The 23,987-nt window shown below is 37.1% G+C and overlaps 2 protein-coding genes and 1 non-coding gene across 5 annotated transcripts in view; 1 reads left to right on the top strand and 2 right to left on the bottom strand.

The window, feature by feature from the left end:
* Window positions 1-405: 405 nt before the first annotated feature.
* On the bottom strand, window positions 406-19,546 carry TMEM237 (transmembrane protein 237). 3 transcript variants are annotated; one of them, XM_057746572.1, is made up of 13 exons: window positions 19,449-19,523; window positions 16,778-16,809; window positions 16,166-16,176; window positions 15,200-15,256; window positions 12,815-12,949; window positions 9,651-9,768; window positions 8,722-8,879; window positions 6,074-6,197; window positions 5,589-5,780; window positions 4,412-4,485; window positions 3,699-3,792; window positions 2,817-2,938; window positions 406-931 (listed from the first exon to the last, which is right to left on the bottom strand). In XM_057746572.1, the coding sequence occupies exons 1-13, from the start codon at window positions 19,506-19,508 to the stop codon at window positions 870-872; spliced, it is 1,239 nt and encodes a 412-aa protein (XP_057602555.1). In that variant the 5' UTR covers window positions 19,509-19,523; the 3' UTR covers window positions 406-869. The 3 variants fall into 3 exon arrangements, with proteins under 3 accessions (XP_057602555.1, XP_057602552.1, XP_057602553.1); XM_057746569.1 differs by lacking the exon at window positions 16,166-16,176 and having other exon boundaries at window positions 18,741-19,540; XM_057746570.1 differs by lacking the exons at window positions 406-931; window positions 16,166-16,176 and having other exon boundaries at window positions 2,817-2,933; window positions 18,741-19,546.
* A 1,182-nt stretch (window positions 19,547-20,728) lies between these two features.
* MPP4 (MAGUK p55 scaffold protein 4) overlaps window positions 20,729-23,987 on the bottom strand; it is a 37,616-nt gene continuing 34,357 nt past the window's right edge. The window contains exons 20-21 of the mRNA XM_057746568.1: window positions 22,670-22,804; window positions 20,729-20,920 (exon numbers count right to left, since the gene is read on the bottom strand). Coding sequence (XP_057602551.1) covers window positions 20,729-20,920; window positions 22,670-22,804 — 327 coding nt within the window. The remainder of the gene's footprint in view (window positions 20,921-22,669; window positions 22,805-23,987) is intronic.
* LOC130859704 (U6 spliceosomal RNA) lies at window positions 21,845-21,948 on the top strand. Its single transcript, XR_009055264.1, has one exon. It is a non-coding gene; the product is annotated as a U6 spliceosomal RNA (small nuclear RNA).

The raw sequence follows: 23,987 nt of genomic DNA, 5'->3' as shown, positions 1-23,987 counted from the left end.
CCAAAGATCTCTCTGACAAAGAGCTTGAGAACAGGTATGGTGGACTTCTGCTCATACTTCTTGTCTTTTAAAAAGAGGCAGGGGAAAGGGTCTGCAGAGGTCAAGTTCACATTAGCTTAATAATCTTGCAGCCCTCTCCTTTATTCTCCTGAGCTCTCCGCCCGCTCGGCTTCTCTTTTGCTATGTACGTTTTTTAAAGCTCCGTAAATGATTCTGATGTGCAACCAGATATGGGAACTACTGGACAGGTCTCAAAGAAAAATAATCTTTTACGATTATAAAACTTTTCAAACAAAAGTTACATTTCCTTTTTATTAGCTATGAAGTAAAGCATCTTTCAAACAAAATTACATTACATTATACTTAATACATGATACACAACCATTAAACCAGTTTCAAAAAAGACAAATTTCATATTTCAATTTATTCAGTAAGGAGACATGAAAAATAAATAATGAAGGTCCTTTTTTCCTCCTTCTTCCCTATTCCCTAAATTTATGTTTAAACCTGATACATATTTTGTAATACTGAAGTTATGGCTTTTTTAAAAGCACTGTATTAGAGCTTTTAAAGATAATGATTATAAATGCAATTAATCTGAGGAAATAGGAAATTAAACACTTTCACCTGCTGGTTGCTAGCTCATTATCTCCTTTGTCATAAAGACGATAATGCTATAGAAATTAATGTTTGGGTATAAATTGCAAATACAATTTTAACATTTTCCATAATCCTGAGAAATTTTTCACTATTATATAATCAAAAAATCAATTTCAAATACATCTGTACATATCTTATAAAAATACATTTAAAAATAAGAATGGGAAAATTTCTAAATGTTAGGTCATTACTCTGAAGGTGAGCTGGCACTATGAAGAGGCTTTGAGTCCTTTATCAGGATATTCTTCCACATCTGAGGAGAACATCAACTCTGGGAGAGAAAATGAACAAACCATATTCAGAATGATTTCCCAGTATCTCAAAAAGAGTTTTATAGCTTAGTTATAAACAGCCTTAAAATATTGACGTATTATATGATAATAGAAAGCCCCTGAGTACAAGTTAGAATTCTTTTTTTTTTTTTTTGGCGCACAGGCTTAGTTGCTCTGTGGCATGTGGGATCCTTCTGCAGCAGGGATCAAACCCGTGTCCTCTGCATTGGCAGGTGGATTCTCAACCACTGTGCCATCTAGAAAGCCCACAAGTAAGAATTCTTGATAGTGAAATCTGATTTAAAAGGTGAACTAATGACAAATGTACATGTTTTGCATTTTGAGATATACAAGTCTTGAATGTATTATAAACCCCTGAAAAATAAAACATATATAATAGAGACAATATAGTAACTCTTATAAGGAAATGTAAGTCACTTACAAACTCCAGGATCATTAAACAGCTAAGCGGTCTACTTCTACAGTGATCATGATAATGTAAAATGTAGGACACAGATGTAGAGGAGGACCTAGAACTAAGATGAGGTGTGTGCCAGGATATCTTAAATGTGTTACCCCATTTCATCACCATAACAACCCTTGAAGTGAGTATTATCACCCTCATTGTATATGTCCTTTTCTTATCCATGTGGAAATGTTATTTGACTCACATGACCCTAAAAGACAGCAGAATTCTGGAAATATTTAATAAGTAACACACACTTTGTGATTTAGACTAAATACTGCACAAGCTTCAATATTGGGTGCAGCTTCAGTTATTAGTGGACATTTCTATATTTAAACTACTACTTAGCATAGACATATAATTTATTAAAATACCTAGAAATATAAAAAAAGAAAACCTTAGGAATTTAATAAAATATAGTCCCCTGATGTAAGCATTAGATGAAAAAAGTCTCTGAATGTCTAAAAACTATACTGAGTGAAAGAAAAACAGCAAAATACTTAAAGCCTAAGAAGATTTTTTTAAATACTTTAAATATATCAAAAGGAATAATTAGTGAACAACATGAGAAAAGGTACATTCATGAATGAAAATACACAAGATTACATTTTTTGTCTTAGTTTTTACAAATGGAAACGTTGGAAAGATTCTCAATTCCAAGACTTCTGAGACACAGGCTGTAATCAGTTGGTCAAACTGCATTTAAATGCTCAGGATGTTTAACAAATCAAGAATAAAATCATAACCCAAGTCCAGAAACAATCAAAGAGATTCAAGGGTGAAACTGTGGAATATGTGCCCGGAAATACAACTTACAATACAAATACTAAGCAGATCCTAAACCAGTGCTGAAAGACCAGCAGTTTGCTAATATGATTCTTCTTCAGGTGTTCCAAGGGGGGGTCTGAGGACTAGCGATTAGGAAATCTCACTTCACCCTGGCCACACTAAAGGCAGGATTACTAAACGCCTCATTAGACAGTGAAGGGTTAAGAATTTGTGCCAGGTAGAGGAGGTGAGAATAAATTCACTTGACTATGTGTCAGCGGCTAACAGACTGAAGTATGATTTATTTCAAATTAAGAGATTCTTTGATCAGAAAAAGACTAAGAGAAATGAAGAGCAAAAACTTTCTATAAAATACCTGAAGCGTTCCAAGAGAAGAAATACCTCCAAAATATGAGAAAGGACCACAAAAGCCCCTCATTAAGTATTCCATACTTCAAGACTCCAGTTCTCCTACACACTCCCCCCTGCTTCTCACGGCATTCTGTTTCACCCCTTTATTGTTACTCTTCTTGTGTTATCTTACTGTAAATAAATCTTTGTTATTGAAATGTTATAAGCTATATCCATTGAAAGAAGATTTATGAAGTCATTATAGAAGACTTTATGATATACTATTTTTTCTTTAATACCTTCACTAAGATCCATGCCTGGCCTATAAGACAAAAAAAGCCAAGATAATCCAACCAGAAGGGCCACCACCAGATTCACCACAATCCATGGCTGGAGAACCTGTTCCTCAATTCCTTCTGCCCTAAAGATACAGAAATACTCATTAGAAATGTCTTCATTTTGGTTCATATATCCAAATATATCTATCTTATAAACTTAAAAAGAAATTAGCAGTCCTCTCCCAGAGAGACAGCAAGCATAAACTATAATTTCCCTATAAAATACACCACATATATCATGAGAACAAAGGTTCAAAGGTTATTGAATTCTAAACAGGTCTGCTTTGTACACAGATGTAAATGGAAATTTACTGTTGCCAAAGAATTTTTGTTTCCCTTCCAACTACTGTTACTCTTTTCTCCCTTAACCTCATGCCCCTGGCCACTCTCTCAAACAAGACTGCCCCTCTGAGTTTTGTGAACTGGAATGTTAGCCGTCCTGTCACCCACCACCGATCGGCAGAGGCTCTCCCTAGTCCACTCTCTCTCTAGCCTGCTTGGTTTTCTGATTATTCCAGGAACCCGCTGCCATCACCACTCTGGGTATCAGGCTCTCTGATTGGGGGTGAGGATGTAGGGCTCCCCAGTTCATCGTGTAATGATTTATTTTGAAACCACAACTTAAGAGATTTAAAACAGGTTTGTTTTTTTAACATTTCATTAAAAATGCAGGAGTATATAACAAATAGGTTTTTTGCCATAATTTTGGAAACAAAAACAGGGTCCTCATTATTACTTATAAATGAAAACAAGTAAAAGAGTGAAAGGATAAGAATAGCACCATTACTCCCACTGCTGCTGTTATGAAAATCAACAATTACTAATGTTACTGTGAATTCTTACCAGAGGCTACCATTAGCAGAAGAAGGTGTGTAAAGGTGGATTCTGTCACTTGTCATTTGTTGACTCAGAGATAACACAAGAGCAGTGAAGTACACTGAGAAAAAGACAAATGAATTACTAACAATGTATTTTTAATAACAGCTTATTTTTAGTTTATAGATTGCTTTAAGCTCAAAAATAGTCTGTACTTTGGGGAATGATGATACAAAAAAAAATTTCATTTGGTCAATTTCAATAGCCTGGATAGTCTTACATTATTTTTCAAGAATATAGGTAGAGAGGGTCTTTTGATACTCCTATTTCATCATTAGACGGACAAGAACCTAGAAGATCTAAGAAATTAAATTACTTACTCAAGGTCCTTAAATTAGTTTTATTAATATTCTCATAATTAGAACAAAATGCATTCCAAATTATCAAAAAGATATAAAATAGTATTTGTTACTAAAATGCTCTATCAGCTTAAACTGTTTAATGTCAAGTAGAAAACACAAAAGTTAAATATTAAGCAATATAAAATAACAACCTTTTAAAAGTTATTTAGATAACCTCTATTAAAAAATAATTCTATCAAAATTATGCCTACCAAGGTTTTTTAATTATAAATTCTGATATGTAATGTTTATAAGTAGCAATAATATAAAGTCCTTTTTAAAATAAAACTATACTTTTTTCTGGCTCAAAGTTACAGATTTATCAAATTATTTACTCACAGAAAGATGCTAAAGCTGTTGGATCCAGGGCAAGAAAATTTCGGATGGCTACTGATGTTTTAGCAAAATCAATCCTAGAAAATACAAAAGCCTCTTGTCACAGTGCAGTTGTAAACTTCTTACAGAACTGTACTCTCTGGACAACAGTTTCTTCCCTCTTTATTTTAATGCTACCACGTGTATTGTCTATTACTAAGCTTTAAGTAGTTACAGTTTATATTTAACACATATGAAAGAATATCTTATTTACAAAAGCAACATAAAACATTCAACTAGAAGACTATTTTAGTTATCATTCTTTTAGAGTTACGAAGTAACAAATTAAATTGGCAAATTTCATTAGATTCTACCTCTTTCTATTACCCATATTATTGGGTTATAAGTTGTTGTTTTTCTTAATGGGTTGAGTTATGTTCCCAAAAAGATATATTGAACTTCTAAACCCTGGTACCTGTGAACGTGACCTTATTTGGAAATACAGACTTTGCAGATGCAATCAACTTAAGATGAGGCCATCACAATGGGCCCTAATCCAATATGACTGGTGTCTTTATAAGAAGAGAAGAGACACAGACCCAGAGACACACAGGGAAGACTGTCGTGTGACAACAGAGGGAGAGGTTGTAGTAATGCATCTACAAGCCAAGGAACACCATGGACTGCCAGAAACCTCTGGAAGCTAGGAAAGAGTCAGGAATAGACTCTCCTTGGAGCCCTCCAAAATGGAACTGACCTTGCCAACACCTTGATTTTAGACTTCTAGATTCCAGAACGGTGAGAGAATAAATTCCTGTTGTCTCAAGACACCCAGTTTGTAGTACTTTGTTACAGCACCCCTAGGAAACTAATACAATACCCAGAGTCTTCTATACCTGATTCAGTTCATTTGGAAGATGTTCGAGACATTTTGAGTTAATTATAATTGTATGACATTTTAGACTTAGAGTTGATGCTACTAGAATGGGTTAAGACTTTGGGGGATGTTTTTGCTCACAGTAGTCCCATACCCCCACCCCCCAAAAAAGAACAGAAACAGAATGGCTTTTTTAAAAAGTCAAAATAATATTAATATGCTATAATTCTATTTAGAAAATGTCATAGTTAGTCAGGGACACATTTTGCTCAACTCTTCCTCCTGAAGAAAAGTTAGAGGGATCTGCAGTCGCAAGAGTCTTACCTGTCAAAAGCTGAAACTGTACTTAGAGCCAAAAGCAAGTAGAGAAGACTCTGGAATGGATATGCTAACGTCTTGTATTGTTGCAGAAGGTTTGAGAGGTTAGAAAGCTCATCTCCTGCTAGAACATATATCACAACAATATTCCACACAGCACAGCCAGCCAAGAAGCCATGAGAAAAGAGACCAATCATCCTGAATGGAAAAGGGTTTCATATTATACATGAATGACTAAAGTAAAAAGCTAAAACATTCTTCACATCTCTTCACATATAAGAATAAAATTCAACATTTCACAAAAAGTAAGAACTTTAAGTTTTTCTTTTGACGACACTGATACACAGGGCATTTAACTCTAATTGAATGTTTAAAAAATATACTCACCCACCATTTTAAGTTGTCAATTTTGTTAACAGTATTGAACAATCAACACTTTTTTAAAAACTATGGAACATTTGTTTTAAGAGAAATCCAACAAAATCAGCCACCTGAAAGCCCGGTGCACGGATAGTGCAACATCTCTGGTCGTCCAGGGAGGCTTCATGTCCATTGACACATCTATCTTTTCTGTGGTCTTTATCAGCTCTGAGCGATCAGCAGCCTGGAATCGCCCTAAGAACACAATACACAAGTATAACAAAAGGGAACCCTGGCAGTCTTTCTTATTATTCCACACATAAGAACCCTCAGACTGAGACGGAAATTTTGCTGTTTTCCTATCTAAAAATTCTCCCTGATTTGGTCCCTATTTTAGAAGGCTCTTTTCTTTCAGTTGCTAAAACATACTATTTTTTTATCTTTAAGAAAACTAGTTTGATTGAGGTTAGCAGTGAAAGAGGCAGTGAAGGATCTTTAATGCTTCCTCCCCCACTGCCAACTGCACTTCTAAATTAAGTAGAGTCACACTTCCTGAGCGCTAGAGAGCAAAGGAATATTTCAGAGGATTGGAGAATTATGGAAAGGTCTGGATTAAAATAGCATGCGAGTGGGCTTGGAATGAGAGGCACTATCCACCCAAAACATGTACAGTGTGCTCAGGAAAATCTACGAAATTTTCCAGTACAAAACAAGACAGTAATGAAATATCACCTAATAACTGTTGAAGTGGCTGTTATCAAAAGACGTGTTGGTGAGGATGGGAGCGGACCACTTGCAGACTGTTGTTGGTAAACTAAATTCGTAAATCCACTGTGGAAAATATTATGGAGGTTCCTTAAAATATTAAAACTAGAGCTACCATAGGATTCACTAATTCAGCTTCTGGGTGCTTCTCTGAAGAACAGGAAAACACTAATAAAAGAGGTATCTAATCCGGTTATCTACTAAAACATCACTTAAAATAGCCAAGATATGTGAACAACCTAATGTCCACCAAAAGGTAAATGGATTTAAAAAAAAAAAACCAAAACAAAAAACTGGAAAAAAAAAAACCTGGCAGAAAAGAAAAATAAACAATGTCCATGTACTTTCTTCTCAACCCAAAAGAGATGTTAAAGTAACAGTCTTAGAAATCAGTTATATGTAGTGATACATACAATAATGAACTTGCAACTCAGAACAAAGTCTGGAAACCCTTCACATGACATAGTCTAAAAAACTCTAATTTAGAGACTTCACAGGTATTAAAGTTTAAATCCCTACACCATAAAAGTAAGTCAATATTTCAAAAGGCTTTAAATTTCTTAAGAAAAGATGCCAGTTTGTGTAACACAGCGTGCTGTGATGACAGAAAAGAAACTCGCTGTTTAACACACTTGTCTTAAGAAGATTCCCATGGAAAGGACCAGTTCAACTGTCAGCACTGCAACGCTGTGAGCAGAGCTTTATGCTTTTACTGCTGATGAGGAGGCTCCTCCGTCTCGCTTATCTGCTGATCCACAAATGGACCTCAGGAAACAGGAAAGGTTCCATTATCCTTGCCAAACCCGGCTGTCAGGTACTTTGGAGGAGGAAAGACAGAAGTGTGACAACTATTTTTCCCAAAGAAAAAGCAACTTCTGAGCCAACTAGTGGTACCTTTTACGGTCCGTTACTTTACTAGGAAAGTTTCTATGCTAAGGGAAGCAAGAATAAAAATGAGGATTGAGTGATATTGCTTGAAAAATAGACTGAAGCAAATTAAATGGCCACATGGGAAACGAGTAAAAGCCCTTAACTAGCAGTCATGAAACCTTGGTTTGAGTGCCAGTTCTGCACGAACCAACTGCAAGACCCTGAGTGAGTCAGCCTCTCTGTAACACAGATTTCTCATTGGCCAATGACTCCAAGATCCCTTAGGTGGGTTCTTACAGAATCAGAATTCTAAAGCAATTTATGTAAAATCTAAGTTGTAAATTTTAGGGACTAATCTTTATGTTTCAGATGAGTTCTTTAGGCAGCACAGTCAAAGCATATCCATGGGAATAGTATATGGTCATGATCATGCTCTCAGTAGATTTTTCTTAAACTCTGCAAACGTAGTCTTATAACCAATGCAGAACTGTTTTCTAAAAGACTACACAGCTATAATGTTGTATTTCTTATTTAATGGGGTCATACCACCATGTATTGTCTCTTATTTATTTTTAATTGTAGCATTTATATCATTACCTGCTCCACCACCAATACCACTACCAGTTGCAGAAAACTTGTAAAGTAAAACAAAAAATAAAGAAATGAGTGGGGGTGGAGGGAGATTTTAAAAATTACCCATAATCCCATAACGCAGAAACAACCAGCAGTAATATTTTTTGGCATATTTCCTTCTAGTCTTTTCTGCCCTATGCAATTTTCTATAGTTGAAATCAAACTACGTGTGTGTGTGTGTGTGTGTGTGTGTGTGTTTATAATTTTTCATTAGAATCTTCCAATGAAGTGAAAAATTCTCCCTAAACATTATTTTTAGTGGTGCAGAAGATTTTATCATATAGATGTACCGTTAACTGTCCGAAATCATTTCCCTCCTGTTTTACGTTTAGGTTCCTTCCAGTTTTTCACTCTTGTGAATAACAATGTGATGATTAGCTTTATGTACAAATTTCTATCCATATCTTTGCTTATTTCCTTAATTCAGATTTCCAGAGGTATAATTCTCAGGTCAAGGATATCCTTGCATAATTCTTAAAGCACTCATGTTCCAAAACAAGGACCTACTTACGGCTTTTCTCCACAAACACTCTGCCTACAGGCTGGCTAATTCCAGTGGGTGCCGTCCACACTGACTGTTGTTCTGGACTATTTTGCTCATCAGTAATTATGTCTTCATCTTCGACCCCTAGCTCACTGGCATGATGTAATTCTGCTGGCTGGGTTTTCCTGAAATCAGGGAGAAAGTAAGAAAAATGATTATTAACTTTTTACAGACCCAAATAAGGAGGTACCTGTGAGTCTAATGGAAAGAGCCTTGGACTTGGAGTCACAAAATTTGGTTTTTACTCAAATGGATTAGTTATTAACTGTTATGCACAGCAAGTCACTTTTATTTCTGTGGGCCTCCGTTTTCTCATCTGGAAAATGAAGTGACTGAACTAGATTTGTAAGGTTCTTCACAGACTTAAAATTACATGATTCTATATAGATACTGATCACTATTTGTAGGGTCACTTCCAAATATAAACAATAGTGTTAAATAACTTCCAGTGTACTTCTTTAAAGTAGACCATTATATTTTACCTGACACAATTTCCTATGCTAAAATAAACATTTTTATGTATTGCTAAAATAATTATAATTTGAATTCTGTTAACATGAGAAAATAAATAATAGCCTACTTTATTAATATTACCTTTATTTTTTTAATATCTTAATGTGTAATATTTTTACTACTTATAAAAAATCTTCTATTTGTGTTCTTCCTCAGAGACGGCTCCTAAAACTTTTTATTTAAATACAATATTTTACTTTTATCAGTGGGTTTACTCTTTTCAAATTTATCCTTAGATTGGTTTAACTGATATTTTTGTAATATTACTTATTCTAGAGATTTACATCTATAAGTATTCAATAAGACTTAGAAGCTGCCATTCGGGAGCTCCAAATTAAGCATCAAGGTATCTCTGTAGAATATTTAGGAGGACAAATTCTTACTTTGTCTTCTTTCGAGGTTTTTGAATAACTGGCTCCTCAGCTGGTTCCACATTGATACCATTTTCATTTGGTAATAAAGATGGACTAGACGTCTTCTGGGCAAAGGCAGTCTCGAATTCTGAAAATAAAGTAGATTAAGTTTTCAAATTACTAAGATGTAGAAAGAAAAGTAATGTACAAAACTTCTGTAAGACAAGAGAACTTTAAGAATTTTAATTGGCCCCCAATTTTTTTTTACCATCTTATACATTTTTAATTTTTAAAAATTTACACCTCTAAACACTCAACAGAAAATTTGAAATTGTGATACCAAACAATATGGAAAAAAAAAGACTAAGTAATCCAAAACCCAGAGTGTGTCAGAGATCTCCAAGATTACCTCCAGCTTCTGTGGTTCACTCAAAGGACTCAAAGGACTCACACGTCATTTACACTCACAGTTACTGTTTATTACAGGGACAAGACTTAAAGCAAAATCAGCAAAAGGAAAAAGCTCATGGAGCAAAGTCCAAAAGAAACCAGGTACAAGTTTCCAGGAGTCCTCTATCAATGAAGTCACACATGACATACTAATTCTTCCAGCAACAAGTTGTAACAACACATATGTCGCTTTCTCTTCCAGGGAAGCTCATCAGACACTCAGCACCCAGGCTTTTTATTGGGGGTGATCACATAGGCACCCTCTGCTGAGCACATACCAAAATTCTAGGCTCCCAGAAGAAAAGCAGGTGTTCTGCATAAATCACATTGTGTACACAAATACATGGTGAACCACGCTGATAATTTAGAGAAAACTTTGTATCAATATAGAAAACTGTTTAGCAGCCAAGTTCCCAGATGCCAGTCAAGAGGCCCTCTAGCAAGTAGGCCTGTCCAGGCCTGCCGCATTCACTCTTTTCTGCACACAAGGTATTAAGTTCAAGCGAGTTAATGGAGCCTTCTAACCCACTAGCAACTCTTCCTATCTGGAAACACAGGAAATGGCTCCCTGGAATGCCCCCAAAGTCCCTACAATTCTATTTTAAAAAGCACTTACAGCCTGGGCGGGAAATATAAGCAATAGAGATTATATGAGAGCTCTATGCAGTAGAGCACAGACATTCTGAACAAAACAAAACTCAAAATTTAAAACCCAGAAACTTAGAAAGCTGGATAGGTACATTCTAGAATGGCAGTGACAGGTACTCTTTGGCCCAGAACTTAGCTGGGTCCTGAATTTCCTAAAAACAGTCATTTCTGTAAATACATTGTTTTCATGAATTATAAAACTAGGTATATTGGTATCCATCTTGATTTTCAAATTTGTACCCTAATTGAATTACTTAGAGTAGTTTTATTCAAGTATATTTACTGCCAGTAATGAAATAAACTGTAGAGTAGGTAAAGCTGTCTGAGGGTCATTTCTGTCTCTTTCCTTCTTCTGCCCGCTTCTTTTCCCCTTAGTGTCCCCAGGCACTGTGGTATCCCACTTCAATTTGCATCTCAAAACTGTGCTCCATTCTCCTGTCTCTTCTAGTTACTGCTCTCTACTCCTATAATCCTTTCATCTAATAAGGATCTACTGTTTTCCTAAGAGGCAAGGAATTAGTCAGGCAAACTATTCTGTAATAAACTATTCATTGGGGCTGATGTTAACGGGAGAGAGCTAATCTCTCAATCTTTGTTCCTTCCTCTGTTTTACTCTAACAAAATCTATTGTCTTTTTGCTAATTATTACAAAATTTATACATATACAATATATGAAAATTAGTAAAATATAAATGAAGAAAGAAAATCTTAAAAAATCATCCCTAATTCTTCCTTCTTCTTCTTTTTCTTTTTAAATCATGCCTAATTCCTCCTAAAAAATCTACCACTGTTGACACTTTGCTATAGCCTTCTATTCTTTTTACACATGTGTATGTATATACATATACTCTGGATTGAATTGTATCTCCTGAAAAAGATATATGCAAGTCCTAACCCCTAATAGCTATGAGTGAGATTTTAGATATAAGGTCTTTGCAGATGTAATCAAGTTAAGATGAGATCATGCTGAATTAGGATGGTCCCTAAATCCAATGACTGTTGTCCTTATAAGAAGAGCAAAATTTGGACACAGAAACACAGAGGAAAATGTGAAGATGGAGGCACAGAATGGAGTTATGCTGTTGCAAGACAAAGAATGCCAAGAATTGCAAACAACCACCAGAAGCTAGAAGAGGCTAGGGTGGATTCTTTCCTAGAGTCTTTGGAGGGAGCATGGCCCTGCGGACACCTTGATTTTTGACTTCTATCCTCCAGAACTGTCAGAAACTAAATTTCTGTTGTTTTAAGTCATGCAGTTTGTGGTAATCTGTTACGGCAGCCCTAGGAAACTAATACAACATATTTTACAACATATCTTGATACATACTATTTTATAATCTTTGTTTTTGACTTAATATATTACTGATGGTTTTCTGTGTCACTATTTCACTTTAGCAATCCTTTTAATGAGTACTTGGTTTCTATTAAATGGGTAAAACATGGTTTATCAGGCAGTATCACATTGTTAAATGTTTGGTTATTACCAGTTTCTATTCTTTGCTGCAGTTAGCATCCTTTAATTACTGTAGCTATTGTAGTTACTTCTATTCCTATAAGTTCAGGTAGGCTATATCAATTTATACTTTCTATCAGTGGTGTACGACTGTACCCATTTCTCACCAATACTTTCATATCCAACAGTTTGAGATTTTATAATCTTTAAAAAACATTGCCAATTTGATAGCAAAATAAACAATATAATATTCTGTTTACCTGTGAATAGTGCCTGGGACATAGTGAGACTCAAAAAATGTTGGCTGTTGCTTCATTATATTATTATTAATACAGAATTTTTCCTTTCCCCACTAATCAGAATGTCCATTTCATAATATACTAAATTCATATACATACCAAGATCTAAACTTTCTCTTTTGGTTCTGAATTTGTACTCCTTCTCTCATAATCTGTACATTCACAATTAAAAGAGATCTTCTAAAATATTCTTGACTTAACCCATTGGAGTTACTCTAGCGATAAAAATTTTAAGCAAAAAAGAAAAAAAATGGAACATGTGTGGGGAAAAATAGGAACAGACAGGTAATCATACCCCCAAATCACAACTGCTGTCACAACCTAACTTTAGTTTCTTTACATACCAAGAGGTAGCCTTGTCTTCTTCTGCCTCCTTTGAACAGGAGCTTCTTGATGTTCTATGGGGTCTTTAGTTGGCTCATTGCCCTCAGGTGGCCTGTGAACAGCAGTCTGAACAATACCTTCCAAAGAAGCACTAGCTACAGAGAAACAGAGTGGAAAAAATTGGGATAACTTGAGCAGAGATTACTAAGTCTTAAAAATATAGGGAAGGGGCAACTGGAATGTTTCCTGTATAATAACCTCTTCTCTTACAGAACAAATTGTGCCTCAAATCTTGATTTCCTCCCTCCTCACCTGTAACTTTGGGTTTTAAGCTGAGAAAACAAATAAATGAGGGAACACGGAAGACTGAGTAAGAAAAAAACCAGGGGACTAGAAAGAACAAAAGAAGGGGAGGAGAAAATAGCTTCTGAACTTACAAGGTGAAAACACAGTAGAAATTGTCACCATAGGGAACTCTCTTACTTGTCTTATGTCTTGAGAATTATCAGTCTATATAGTTCAGTCCTTCATTAATAAATTAACACATGATAAAGTCATCATGGAAAACTGGAGTTAACAGATAACTTAAAAATCTCTTCATTTGATCACTCATTTCAACCTCTCCCCTTATCAAATCTTTGAACAGATTTTGACTCATTTTGGCAGGTTTGAATTTTACTTCAGTACATTCCCTTGACTGTTTCTTCACAAAAGAAGAAATACAAATCAGTGAATAAACAACTGAAAAGATGCTTAACCTCATTAGTATTCAGAGAAGTGAAAACTAAAATAAGTTACTTTTTGCCCACTAGGTTGACAAAAAAATTAATTTTCCAATGTTCTCAAGGATTTAGCAAATGTGACACTCAAACTCTGTTGGTGGCAAGAAAATAACCAAAGCTCCCTTGAAGGCAATTTAGAAGAAATTTATCATATTAATAATGCACAGGTCCTTCTGTCTAGCAGTTTTACTGCTAGCAATCCATCCTATAGAAATATCTTTTCTTCCCCACCACCCACTATTTTATGCAAAAGAATTGCAAACTGTAGGAGTGAAAAATTTGAAGTAACTTAACTGAACAACAATTTTAATAAAAGCCCAGCAATATACCCCCTTTTTTGTCTGGAGCATTGATGTTTTTTCTCTTTTTGATAAGAAAAAAAGCTGGCAGCTGGGATAGAGACATACCTATGCTCCCCCAACTCAGCCTTTATTGCATCCTTCACCAGTGACCTTTCTAAGTCCATATGTACATGTCTATATTTAACCGTGAGTATATTTTTAGAGCCTAGCATTTCAGTGAGTATCTTTGTGAATCTAAGTCTCTCTGCCTCTTTTCTTTTTGTTCCTTGTCTGTATGTCTTGCTCTGTGCATCCATCTCCATTTCTCTCTTTTCCTCCACCCACCATCTATTCTGCCATTCGTTAGGCAATGATAAGCTAACGCAAGTTTGCAATCAGGTATAAGGTATGATCAGCTATGAACTTTAGGAAGTTCATTCAGCAGTGGTGGGCAGGAATGACTAGGGTGGAAGAAAGCTAGAAGTACAGAGCAATGTTAAAGGCTACCCCAATATCTCAGGTGAGAAGAAGAAAGGAGCTAGACTAACTACAGTCATGACAGTGGAAACGATAGGGGGAAAAAGACATAGAAGATACTATAGAAGAAGCCAGACTTTGAGAGGCAACAAGTAGAGTGAAAGGATCAGTGAGAGGTGACTCTGAGGTTTCCACCTCCAGTCCCTGGGAGAGTCTGGGGGTGGGGGGGGGGGGCCATTAACAGATATTTGTAAGTAAGAAGTAAACTTGACTTATTGTTGAAAGTGATGATAAATTCTGGATGTGCTGATTTTGAGCTACTAACAGAACATCCAGGATTATCAGTGAATAAGACAAAAAAAAGTTCATAAAACTTGCTCATTATTGGAGCCTTAATACATGGATCATACACTCCTGCCTTCAGACTCATGTTATAGAGAGTCTCTGACTGAAATGAGGGATGCAAGAACCTTGTGTCTCTAAATCTAACATCCTGTTCAAGGGTCTGGAACCAATCATAGCTTAAGATAACCTTTATCTAGGGTTTTTATCCTTTATTCTTTAACCTTTACCCTTTTATCCAGGGATAAAAGACCTCAAAAAGTCCAAGAATGTTGTGGAAGTAAGATTTAGGGCAGCACAACCCTTTATTCCACAAATGTTTCTAGATACTCTTCAGGCAGCCCACTGCCTTATCCCTCACTACCACCAAGAATCCCACTGCTTCAAAGTGAACTTGATCCTCTCCTTAACACAGCAGCGACCTGGGGCTGCTGGGGCCTTGCCCCTCCCTGATCTGTGATGTCCATCATGCCTCAGGTCCTGGAAAAACTTGTGACCCCACACAACAAAGAACACGTCTTACCTAGCGTGGTTTTTGTTCTGGGCTTCTTCTTCTTAGGACGACTAAGTGGAATATCATCTATAAAACAGAAAGAACAACAGAAAAGCCTGCCTAAAATTCAACGCAGGGAAAAGTCAAAAGGGAACTTTTAGTGGGGAAGACCTTCCCCTCTGTTCCTTGGGTCCAGCTAACTTCTATACATTAGGGGAAGAAGACGAGAGATTGGCAAGTCAAAGGGAGCCCATAGTGTAGTACCGGTAGCTCATGGCTGGTCAGTAATATTATAAACTGTGACAGAAAGTGGGCTCACCAAATATTCACCTGATCCCCTACATTTCCCAGCCCTCTTGCACTTGGGTGTGGCCTATGACTGGTTCTGGCCAACAGGCTGTGAGCTGAAGTGATCTGTGCTATTTGGGGGCCAAAACACTGAAAGAGCTAGTGAGTAACCCTCCAGCTTCCCCTCCCTTGCTGCAGCAACTGCCGAGGCATCATGTCAAGATGGCAGTACCACAGCATGAAGCAGTCGGGATCACTACATCATTAGTGAAGAGGCAGAGAAAGGTAACTGTCCTGGATTGTTGCTACAATGGACTTGCATCAACCAGAAAAAAACCCATACAATATTAAGTAACTGAGATTTTAGGGTTAGTGTGACATAACCCAGTCTATCCTGATAAAATGAGACAAAGGAAGATGCAGTCCCTATTACAGAACTATAAGCTAGCCAACAGTTATGTTCTAGGTGACTCCATTCAGGGATGAATGCTTTTTAATTTGTAAGGTCAAATATCAACCATATAACTAGTGTTATATATCACCCATCCTTTAAAAATGGCAGTCATAGGAGACTACTATGATAAAAAAAATTGTAGCATTATAAATTATACTATTCAGATTCAAGTTTAAGAGGAAATTAAGGAATCTAACTTTCAAACACCAAATACTGTATTTAGAAAGTTTTACATTAATAGTGAACTAACTCACCTTGAATAGCACTTTATATGACACCGACCAAATTTAATCAGGACAGAGACAAAAAGAGAAACTCTATTAATTAGAAATCTATTATATTGTTAGACTGAAAATTGACTTAAATCATTACAAATTTAAAATAAAATTAGCTTTCATACAAAGTCAGCTAGTTTACAAACTAGTTTATTATTTGTAAGTAATAAACTGTTTAATAAGACTAACAAAATAATCCCAATATTTTCTGAACCTACATATACATATTCCCTACTGTCTATTAATAAAGTGGATTAAACAGATTAAGAACTCTTATTTTGTCACTGATTAAAATCAGCTTAAACTCTGAGGAAACTATTCTAGCAAACAAAAGAGGATCAGAATTCTGATAAACAAGACATTAAAACATCCATGAATCCACTATCCTAACAGGTGGACATTCAGTCTTTGAAACAGAACATTTAATTACAACTGTTATCTTAATTATTTAAGGATTTTTCATCTGTAAACTTTTAGGAAGTCTTTTCTGAATTATAATAATTGTGTAATGGTACTAGTTAATGTTTTTCATGTATTTATCATTTTGCATTCTTAAAACTCAATAATAAAATTACTGTAAATTATTTTTACCTTGGCACAGGTGGAAGGGCTCGTGGAGGACGCTATGGGAAAAAGAAAATTGCCTTTAAGTAAAAACCTTAGAGCATCTTTACTTCATGTATTTCAAATTTTTGATAACCCTATTCATCAAGTGAAACCCAGGAGGTACTGATGAGAATCAGATGGGCAACTTTAATTTGTCCTATCACTTCTAAATTTCATATAAAATTTCTTCCTTCGTATATTCCTTAATGTCTACAGCCTGGGCCCTGTTCTAAGCATTAGGGATACATTAATGAATAAAACAGAGAGATCCTTGCTTTTATGGAACTTACATTCTAGTGGTTAAGTATCAGACGATGACGTTAAGTATACATATATATATAACGTATATATATACGTTAAGTGTATATATATATATAAACATTAAGTATATATAAATGACGAAGAATGAGGACTGCTACTTTAGTTAGGAAAAGTCTCTCTTTAGTTAGGATATATTTGAGCTGAGCCCTGAATAAGAAAGGAGCCAAAGGGGAGTGAATACAAAGTCCTTTATGGGAGATTGGGCTTAGAGAGCTCTAGATAAAAGAAGGCCAATAAAGATGAAGGCATGGGCAGATTAATTAGGAAGACCAAGGGAAAGAGCCTAATTTTTTTTTTAAATTGGGGTACAGTTGCTTTACAATGTTATGTTAGTTTCTGCTGTACAGCAAAGCGAATCAGCCATTTATATACATATATCCCCTCTTTTTTGGATTTTCTTCCCATTTAGGTCACCACAGAGCATTGAGCAGAGTTCCCTGTGCTATACAGAAGGTTCTCATTAGTTATCTATTTTACACATAGTAGTGCATATGTCAATCCCAATCTCCCAATTCATCCCACCTCCTCTTCACTCTCTTGGTGTCCATAAATTTGTTTTCTACGTCTGTGTCTCTATTTCTGCATTGCAAATGGGTTCATCTGTATCATTCAAAATGGATTAAAGACCTAAATGTAAGACCAGACACTATAAAACTCTTAGAGGAAAACACAGCATGAACACTCTTTGACATAAACCACAACAAGATCTTTTTGACTCACCTCCTAGAGTAATGAAAATAAAAACAAAAATAAACAAATGGGACCTAATTAAACTTAAAAGCTTTTGCACAGCAAAGGAAACCATAAACAAGATGAAAAGACAACCCTCAGAATGGGAAAATATGTTTGCAAAAGAAGTAACTGACAAGGGATTACTCTCCAAAACATACAAACAGCTCATGCAGCTCAATATCAAAAAAACAAACACCCAACTAAAAAATGGGCACAAGACCAAAACAGACACTTCTCCAAAGAAGACATACAGATGGCCAAGAGGTACATGAAAAGATGCTCAACATCACTAATTATTAGAGATTTTGTTTTAATTCAATAGGAAGCCAATGAAGGTTTTAAGCCACATAGTAACATACTTTCAAAAAAACTCATAAACGCTATTTTACATGAATAACATAAGCGTTTGCAGTTCAGAGAATTTACAGTTAAGTAGAACTCTGGAATATTTCAAAATAAAATACTAACAAAAAAGCCTAGAAATCAGTTTAATGCTCCAAGTATCTCAAGCTGCATGCAAAGGCACTGACTTAAAAGGGTTAAACTTTAAACACTTGTAGTTTGTTCCACAACTGTCCCATTTAGCTATCCATTCATTCAGATAGTGTGTTAATACAAATGATACAAGATTAGGACGAGGCCAGGTGTCTTAACACTATCTAGCAGTGAAAATTCAACTGGCGAGGGAGGATAGTTATTGTTCTATCCATCTACAAAGCGCTATTGTTCTAAAGATGCTACGGACCGCGTTCTAACCAAGGACTCAGTTCACAAGATAACTCCACATTTCAAAAGTCCCGCAAAAATGACGTGTCATCCATCCAGAAACCCAGCCTCAACGCTCCTCAAAAGTAAGACGGCTCAACTAAACTGAAAGTAACTAAGGCTCGCTTACCACCTGCTTCTTCCCCATCCCGTCTGAGGCCAGGTTGCCCGGCAGCCGCCCGCTCTAGCGGCTGGGCGCTCGCACCCCGCCCGGGTTCGCATCCGCCCAGCGGGCCCGCGCGCAGGCGCAACGCGTCATCGGGCTGCGCCGCACCGGCCGCGGGGGCCCGCAGCCTCCTCCCTGCAGGGTGGGAGCGAGGGGGAGCGCGGAGGCCTGGGGTGGCTCTTCCCGTCTACTCCTGCGGAAGAGGGGGCGTCGGAGTCCGGGCTCACGCGCCCGAGAGGAGAGACTCCAGCAGCGCGGGGGAGCAATCACGATGTTTCCCAAGTGGTTGCGGTGATTTGTTCGAGGGAAGAGAGAGAAGAGCGGGATTAAAAGTCCCCGCTGACCAACGGCGATCTCTTCCCGGGCGGCTGAATGCCCTCCGGCAGGAGTCGATAGGAAGAGCCTCGCTGGCAGGCGCAGGGGCGACAGGGGTGCGAGGCGTTGTCATGGCAACATGCGCCCTCAGGACCCCGGAAACTTCAGGCTTGGCTCCTCGCCAGGCTTCTGGAGGTCGCGTCCGGCCTTGGGAAGCAAGACCTTCCAGCCACCATCCCCAACCCTATCCGCTGAGCGCCGAACGCGCCCCTGCGTGCGCCCCCCCGAGCTAGCTGGGCCCTCGCCTTCTGGCCCGCAGCATGTCGGTGTCTGCCGCGCCCCGGGACAGCGGCCGACGCGCCCCGCACCGCTCACCGGGTGGTCCTCCTCCACCCGGGGCCCCGAGTCGGCTCTCATGGCGCCGTGTCCGCAGGGCTCCCTCAGCGCAACCGCCGCCGGCCCGAGCCCGCTTCCGCGCGACGCCGCAGCCTCCGGGACCTGCGGGAGGCGGGGGCTTCGCGGCGCCCGGGGCCAGGTCTCCGCCCGCCTCCGCTTTGCCGAGCTTCGCGTTCCAAGGCGTCGGAGTTAGAGACGCGCCCGTTTAGCCATCAGACCCAACGTTTAGGTTCGGGTGTGAGTGTGTGTTGATACAGGCAATTCTCTGATTCTCTCCACTTGTTATCCTCCATCCAAAGAAGAATGGCATAAAATCACATCCGGGATCATATAAGTGTTAAAAATGACTTCATTTTCTTAGTTTTGTTTGGTTGGGTTTCTTAGAAAAACGCTTATTCACTTTACATTTAAAAACCACAAATATTTTGAAGCGTACACTCAATTTGTTTACTAGTTAAGAAAGAGCACAGGAGTGGCATGGATGTGGAGAAAGGGAATGATGCAGAAGATGAACAGTTACGAGGACAGGAAGAGTGACTGGAAGTCTCAGTCTTAAGGAAGTAAGAAAAAAAAGACTCCGTGGAATAACGTCCTCATTCCGTGGTTTTCTTAGATGGTCTCTAGCACTAAAATCCATTGCTCTTTCCTAATTTAGGCATAAATATAGTACTGGCTTTTGGGAAAATTAATGATTATTACAGCTCTGATCAAAAGAATGATCTTTCCTTGTAGCCTATTGTGTAAAATGAGAGCAGTGCTGTCTCTGTAAGTTTTGATGTCAGATGTGAAATGTGTATATTAACCCTTCTTTCTTGCAGTTAGTCAACTAGGTACTTTTTGTCAGCTCCATGTTTATAAAACAGAAGTCTCATAAGGTAAGATACAGTTTCTGAAATTAAATACAACTTGTTTTATTTAGGAAAGCTCTTTTTTCTGAATCATACAAAGGCCATGTGAAATATGCGAAAGGTTCTCATACTCAGTGACTTAACATTGTTCACATTCCTACCAATTTCTGCATACGAGGTAAAGGAAAACATTTTCCCCTGAAAGCCAAATAGATAACTCTACAACCATACATTTTTTTCAAATAAGATTAATTAACGAACTGCAGCACTTTTGAAGTTGCACACATTATAATAGGGCAATTACAGTACTGCTCTTTTAGATTGCAGCTGTTTTTCCAGCTCTCTGTAACAGGTGAACATTGTTAAAACTCCAGTATTAAGCAGAAAGCCTCCTTAAGATTCAGTATCAGAGGAAACCCATGTTGCTGGTACCCACTGAGGCTCCTCCTGAGCCTTCTGAACTGCAGACAACAGCTGGGCACATGCATCTTGCAAGTTGTCATTCACAATCACGTGATCGAAAAACTGACCAAACTGAATCTCCATTTTTTGCGCTAAATCCTCCATCTCTTGTAGATCTTCATCCTTTAGGAGAAATGGAAAAATATGCATAGCAAAGTTAATGAGACTTACTTAGAAATAATACACAGTTTGTTACCTGTTACATTCAGTTGTGTAGCTATTTATAAAGACAATTATGTCATATAAATATCCTCCATTCTAAACCACAAAACTTATGTTTCTATCTTTAGTCTTACTTAATGTCTCCCAGGTCAAGTTTTCACAAAGTTGGGTAATAGTTTATATAGACAGACCAATCCTCTCAACTTCCAATTTGGACTTAAATTATCCTATTCTATTATCTACACCCTTGATGCTCTCAAACCATGTACAACATAAAACCAAAGAAATTTTCCCAGTTAAATATAAATAAAACTTAAAACATAAATTTCAAATGAACATTAATCTGCTGAGAATGACATTATTTTGCAGATACAAAGTGGCCACCTTGAACAAGGATGGTATGACCTGGTTCTTCGAAATTAGGCATACCTGAATTACTCTTTGCTTCATGATAACTTAATTCACCTATAATATTGTCTGTTTCTCCTATTGTGAAATGTTCATATAGTCAGTCATTTGGCCTTCCCTTGGCACTAATGCATTAAATTCGTTGCTATTATTTTCTTGTTTGTCCACAGTAATTAAAATAGTACAACTTATTGCTAATGCAATCATAAACACAAATATAAATACAGGCACCGAGATCTTGTGGCAATACTCCTTTATAAGGTGACCATATGCATGATCCAGAAACAATTTTATTAATTTTTCAGATTGCGATAAAAATAAGAACAGAATTTTAAATGCCCATAAGACTCAGAGAATATATCCACAGACTCCACTGTTTGAAATGCAAACTAGAGAATCAAACTTTCATATGGTAGCCATTGAAAAAATAACAAAGATAAAAATAATGAGAGATAAAGGATAATATAAAGATACTTCATGCTTACTTCAACAACACAAGTACTAAAATTGGAACGATGTAGGGATTAGCATGGCCCCTACTCAAGGATGACATACAAATTTGCGGAGCAGTCCACATGTTTAATTTGAGTTTTGCAAGATGAAAAAGTTCTGGAGATCAGCTTCACAATATGAATAGACTTAACACTACCTAACTGCACACTTAAAATAGTTAAGATGGTAAGTTTTGTGTTTTATGTTATGTGCTTTTTACCACACCCACAGACACATGCACACTCACACACAAGTGGATGTAATATTTTGATCTGGGTGTTGGTTACCTGGGTGCATACACGTGTAAAAATTCATTGAGCTGTACACTTAAGATTTATACACCTTGCTGGATGTATTCTTAATCCCACCTGGCTTGGCTCCTCTATTATTACTATAATCATTAATAATCATCCTTTGTGTTTTAATATAAATATTTATAAAGATATCTCATATTACAGATGAGATAATTGACTAGAACATTTTAAAGTAAATTCAAATGCTTTTGTAAAATAAATAATCCATTTTAAATATACACACCCAATTTCTGTGTGACTTTGCAAATTGTGGTTTGAGGGCTTTTTTTTTAAAGCTAGACCCAAAAGGAGGGGAAAAAAAAAAAGAGCAGCTTCATAGTAGTTATTAAACTTTAATATATATGAATGATGTCCAGTAAAAAGGATAAATCATAAGGGCATTATTCATTAGAAACAAAAATTATATTCCTTAACATAGGGATGCTGTGGAAACAATACAGTAACTTTTTGACTAGGAAAAAACACAGCAGACTCATCTATTTCCTCTGTATCTTACCTTGAACTTCATGTCCACAAAGTAGTTTGTAATGATCTTGGCATTTTTCCGAGATTGCTTCATACAACTCATGCTAGATGGCTTTATAAATATGACATAGGGCTTCAGTTCATGGGTTCGAGCCACTTGAATACCCTACACAGAAAAATTAAATGCACATTTAAAAACAGAAGTCCTACATGGAAGCAACCTAAATGTCCATCAACAGATGAATGGATAAAGAAGATGTGGTACATACATACAATGGAATATTACTCAGCTATAAAAAGCAATGAAACTGGGACATTCTTAGAGACATGGATGGACCTAGAGACTGTCATACAGAGTGAAGTGAGTCAGAAAGAAAAAAACAAATATTGTATATTAACACATATATGTGGAGTATAGATAAATGGTACAAATCAACTGGTTTGCAAGGCAGAAATAGAGACACAGATGTAGAGAACAAACATACGGACACCAAGTGGGGAAAGCAGGGAGGGTTCGGGGGGGAATGAATTGGGAGATTGGGATACCAAATTGTACACTCTAAATATATGCAGTTTATTGTAAAAAATAAAAAAATTAAAAAAAAAAATACAGAAGTCCCAGTAGCCGAAATATCTCAGTTGGGAGAGCATTAGACTGAAGATCTAAAAACAGAAGTCCTAATTTCCTAGCGTCAACATGAATGTTCTCAAAATTTCTAAGGCCAGAAATTAGTGTTACTTTTATCCAGAGTATATTCTCATGTGCTCCCACGTCCTCAACTCTAAAGAACATTTTAATAATTAAGAGATGGAGTTCTAGAATCAAAATTAAGTTCAAATCCTGGCTCTTCCTCTTACTAGCCATGACATCCTCATTGAAATGTGAGGATACTGTTCTATACATGATCTCATGGGGGAAAGACAAAGACTCTCAAGGCCAGTCAGCTCTGTTTCACCCTCATTTCCCTTTCCTCTTGCCATTGTCTCACACTAATAAAACTGACATCTTCACACTGACCACCAGCTTTGACCCAAGTGAGAACAAATCTCTTGTCCCCTGCTTTTCTTTAGCACACAAGGTGTATTTTTACGTGACTACAGAAAACGCAAAGAAAATACAAGGGTTATAAAAATTTGGACTACCCATTGTATGTTCTTTAGCTTACCCTAACTCGCTTACTCCTGCTCTATTCCACACATGGTCTCAGGGAGGCAGCTATCAAGATAAGAACTTCACCTCCGTGTGTAAAGCAACATTTTATTCCCTCCACGAAAAGTTACCTTGATGCCGTTGTGATAAAGGTAAAAGCAAGATTCTCAGTTTTCTTTATGATTACCTGCTCAGTTCT

The sequence above is a fragment of the Hippopotamus amphibius genome, chromosome 8 (genome assembly GCF_030028045.1).
Source record: "Hippopotamus amphibius kiboko isolate mHipAmp2 chromosome 8, mHipAmp2.hap2, whole genome shotgun sequence".
NCBI lineage: Eukaryota > Metazoa > Chordata > Mammalia > Artiodactyla > Hippopotamidae > Hippopotamus > Hippopotamus amphibius.
Note: the sequence above shows the minus strand (reverse complement) of the source record. Positions and strands in the feature narration are given on the sequence as shown.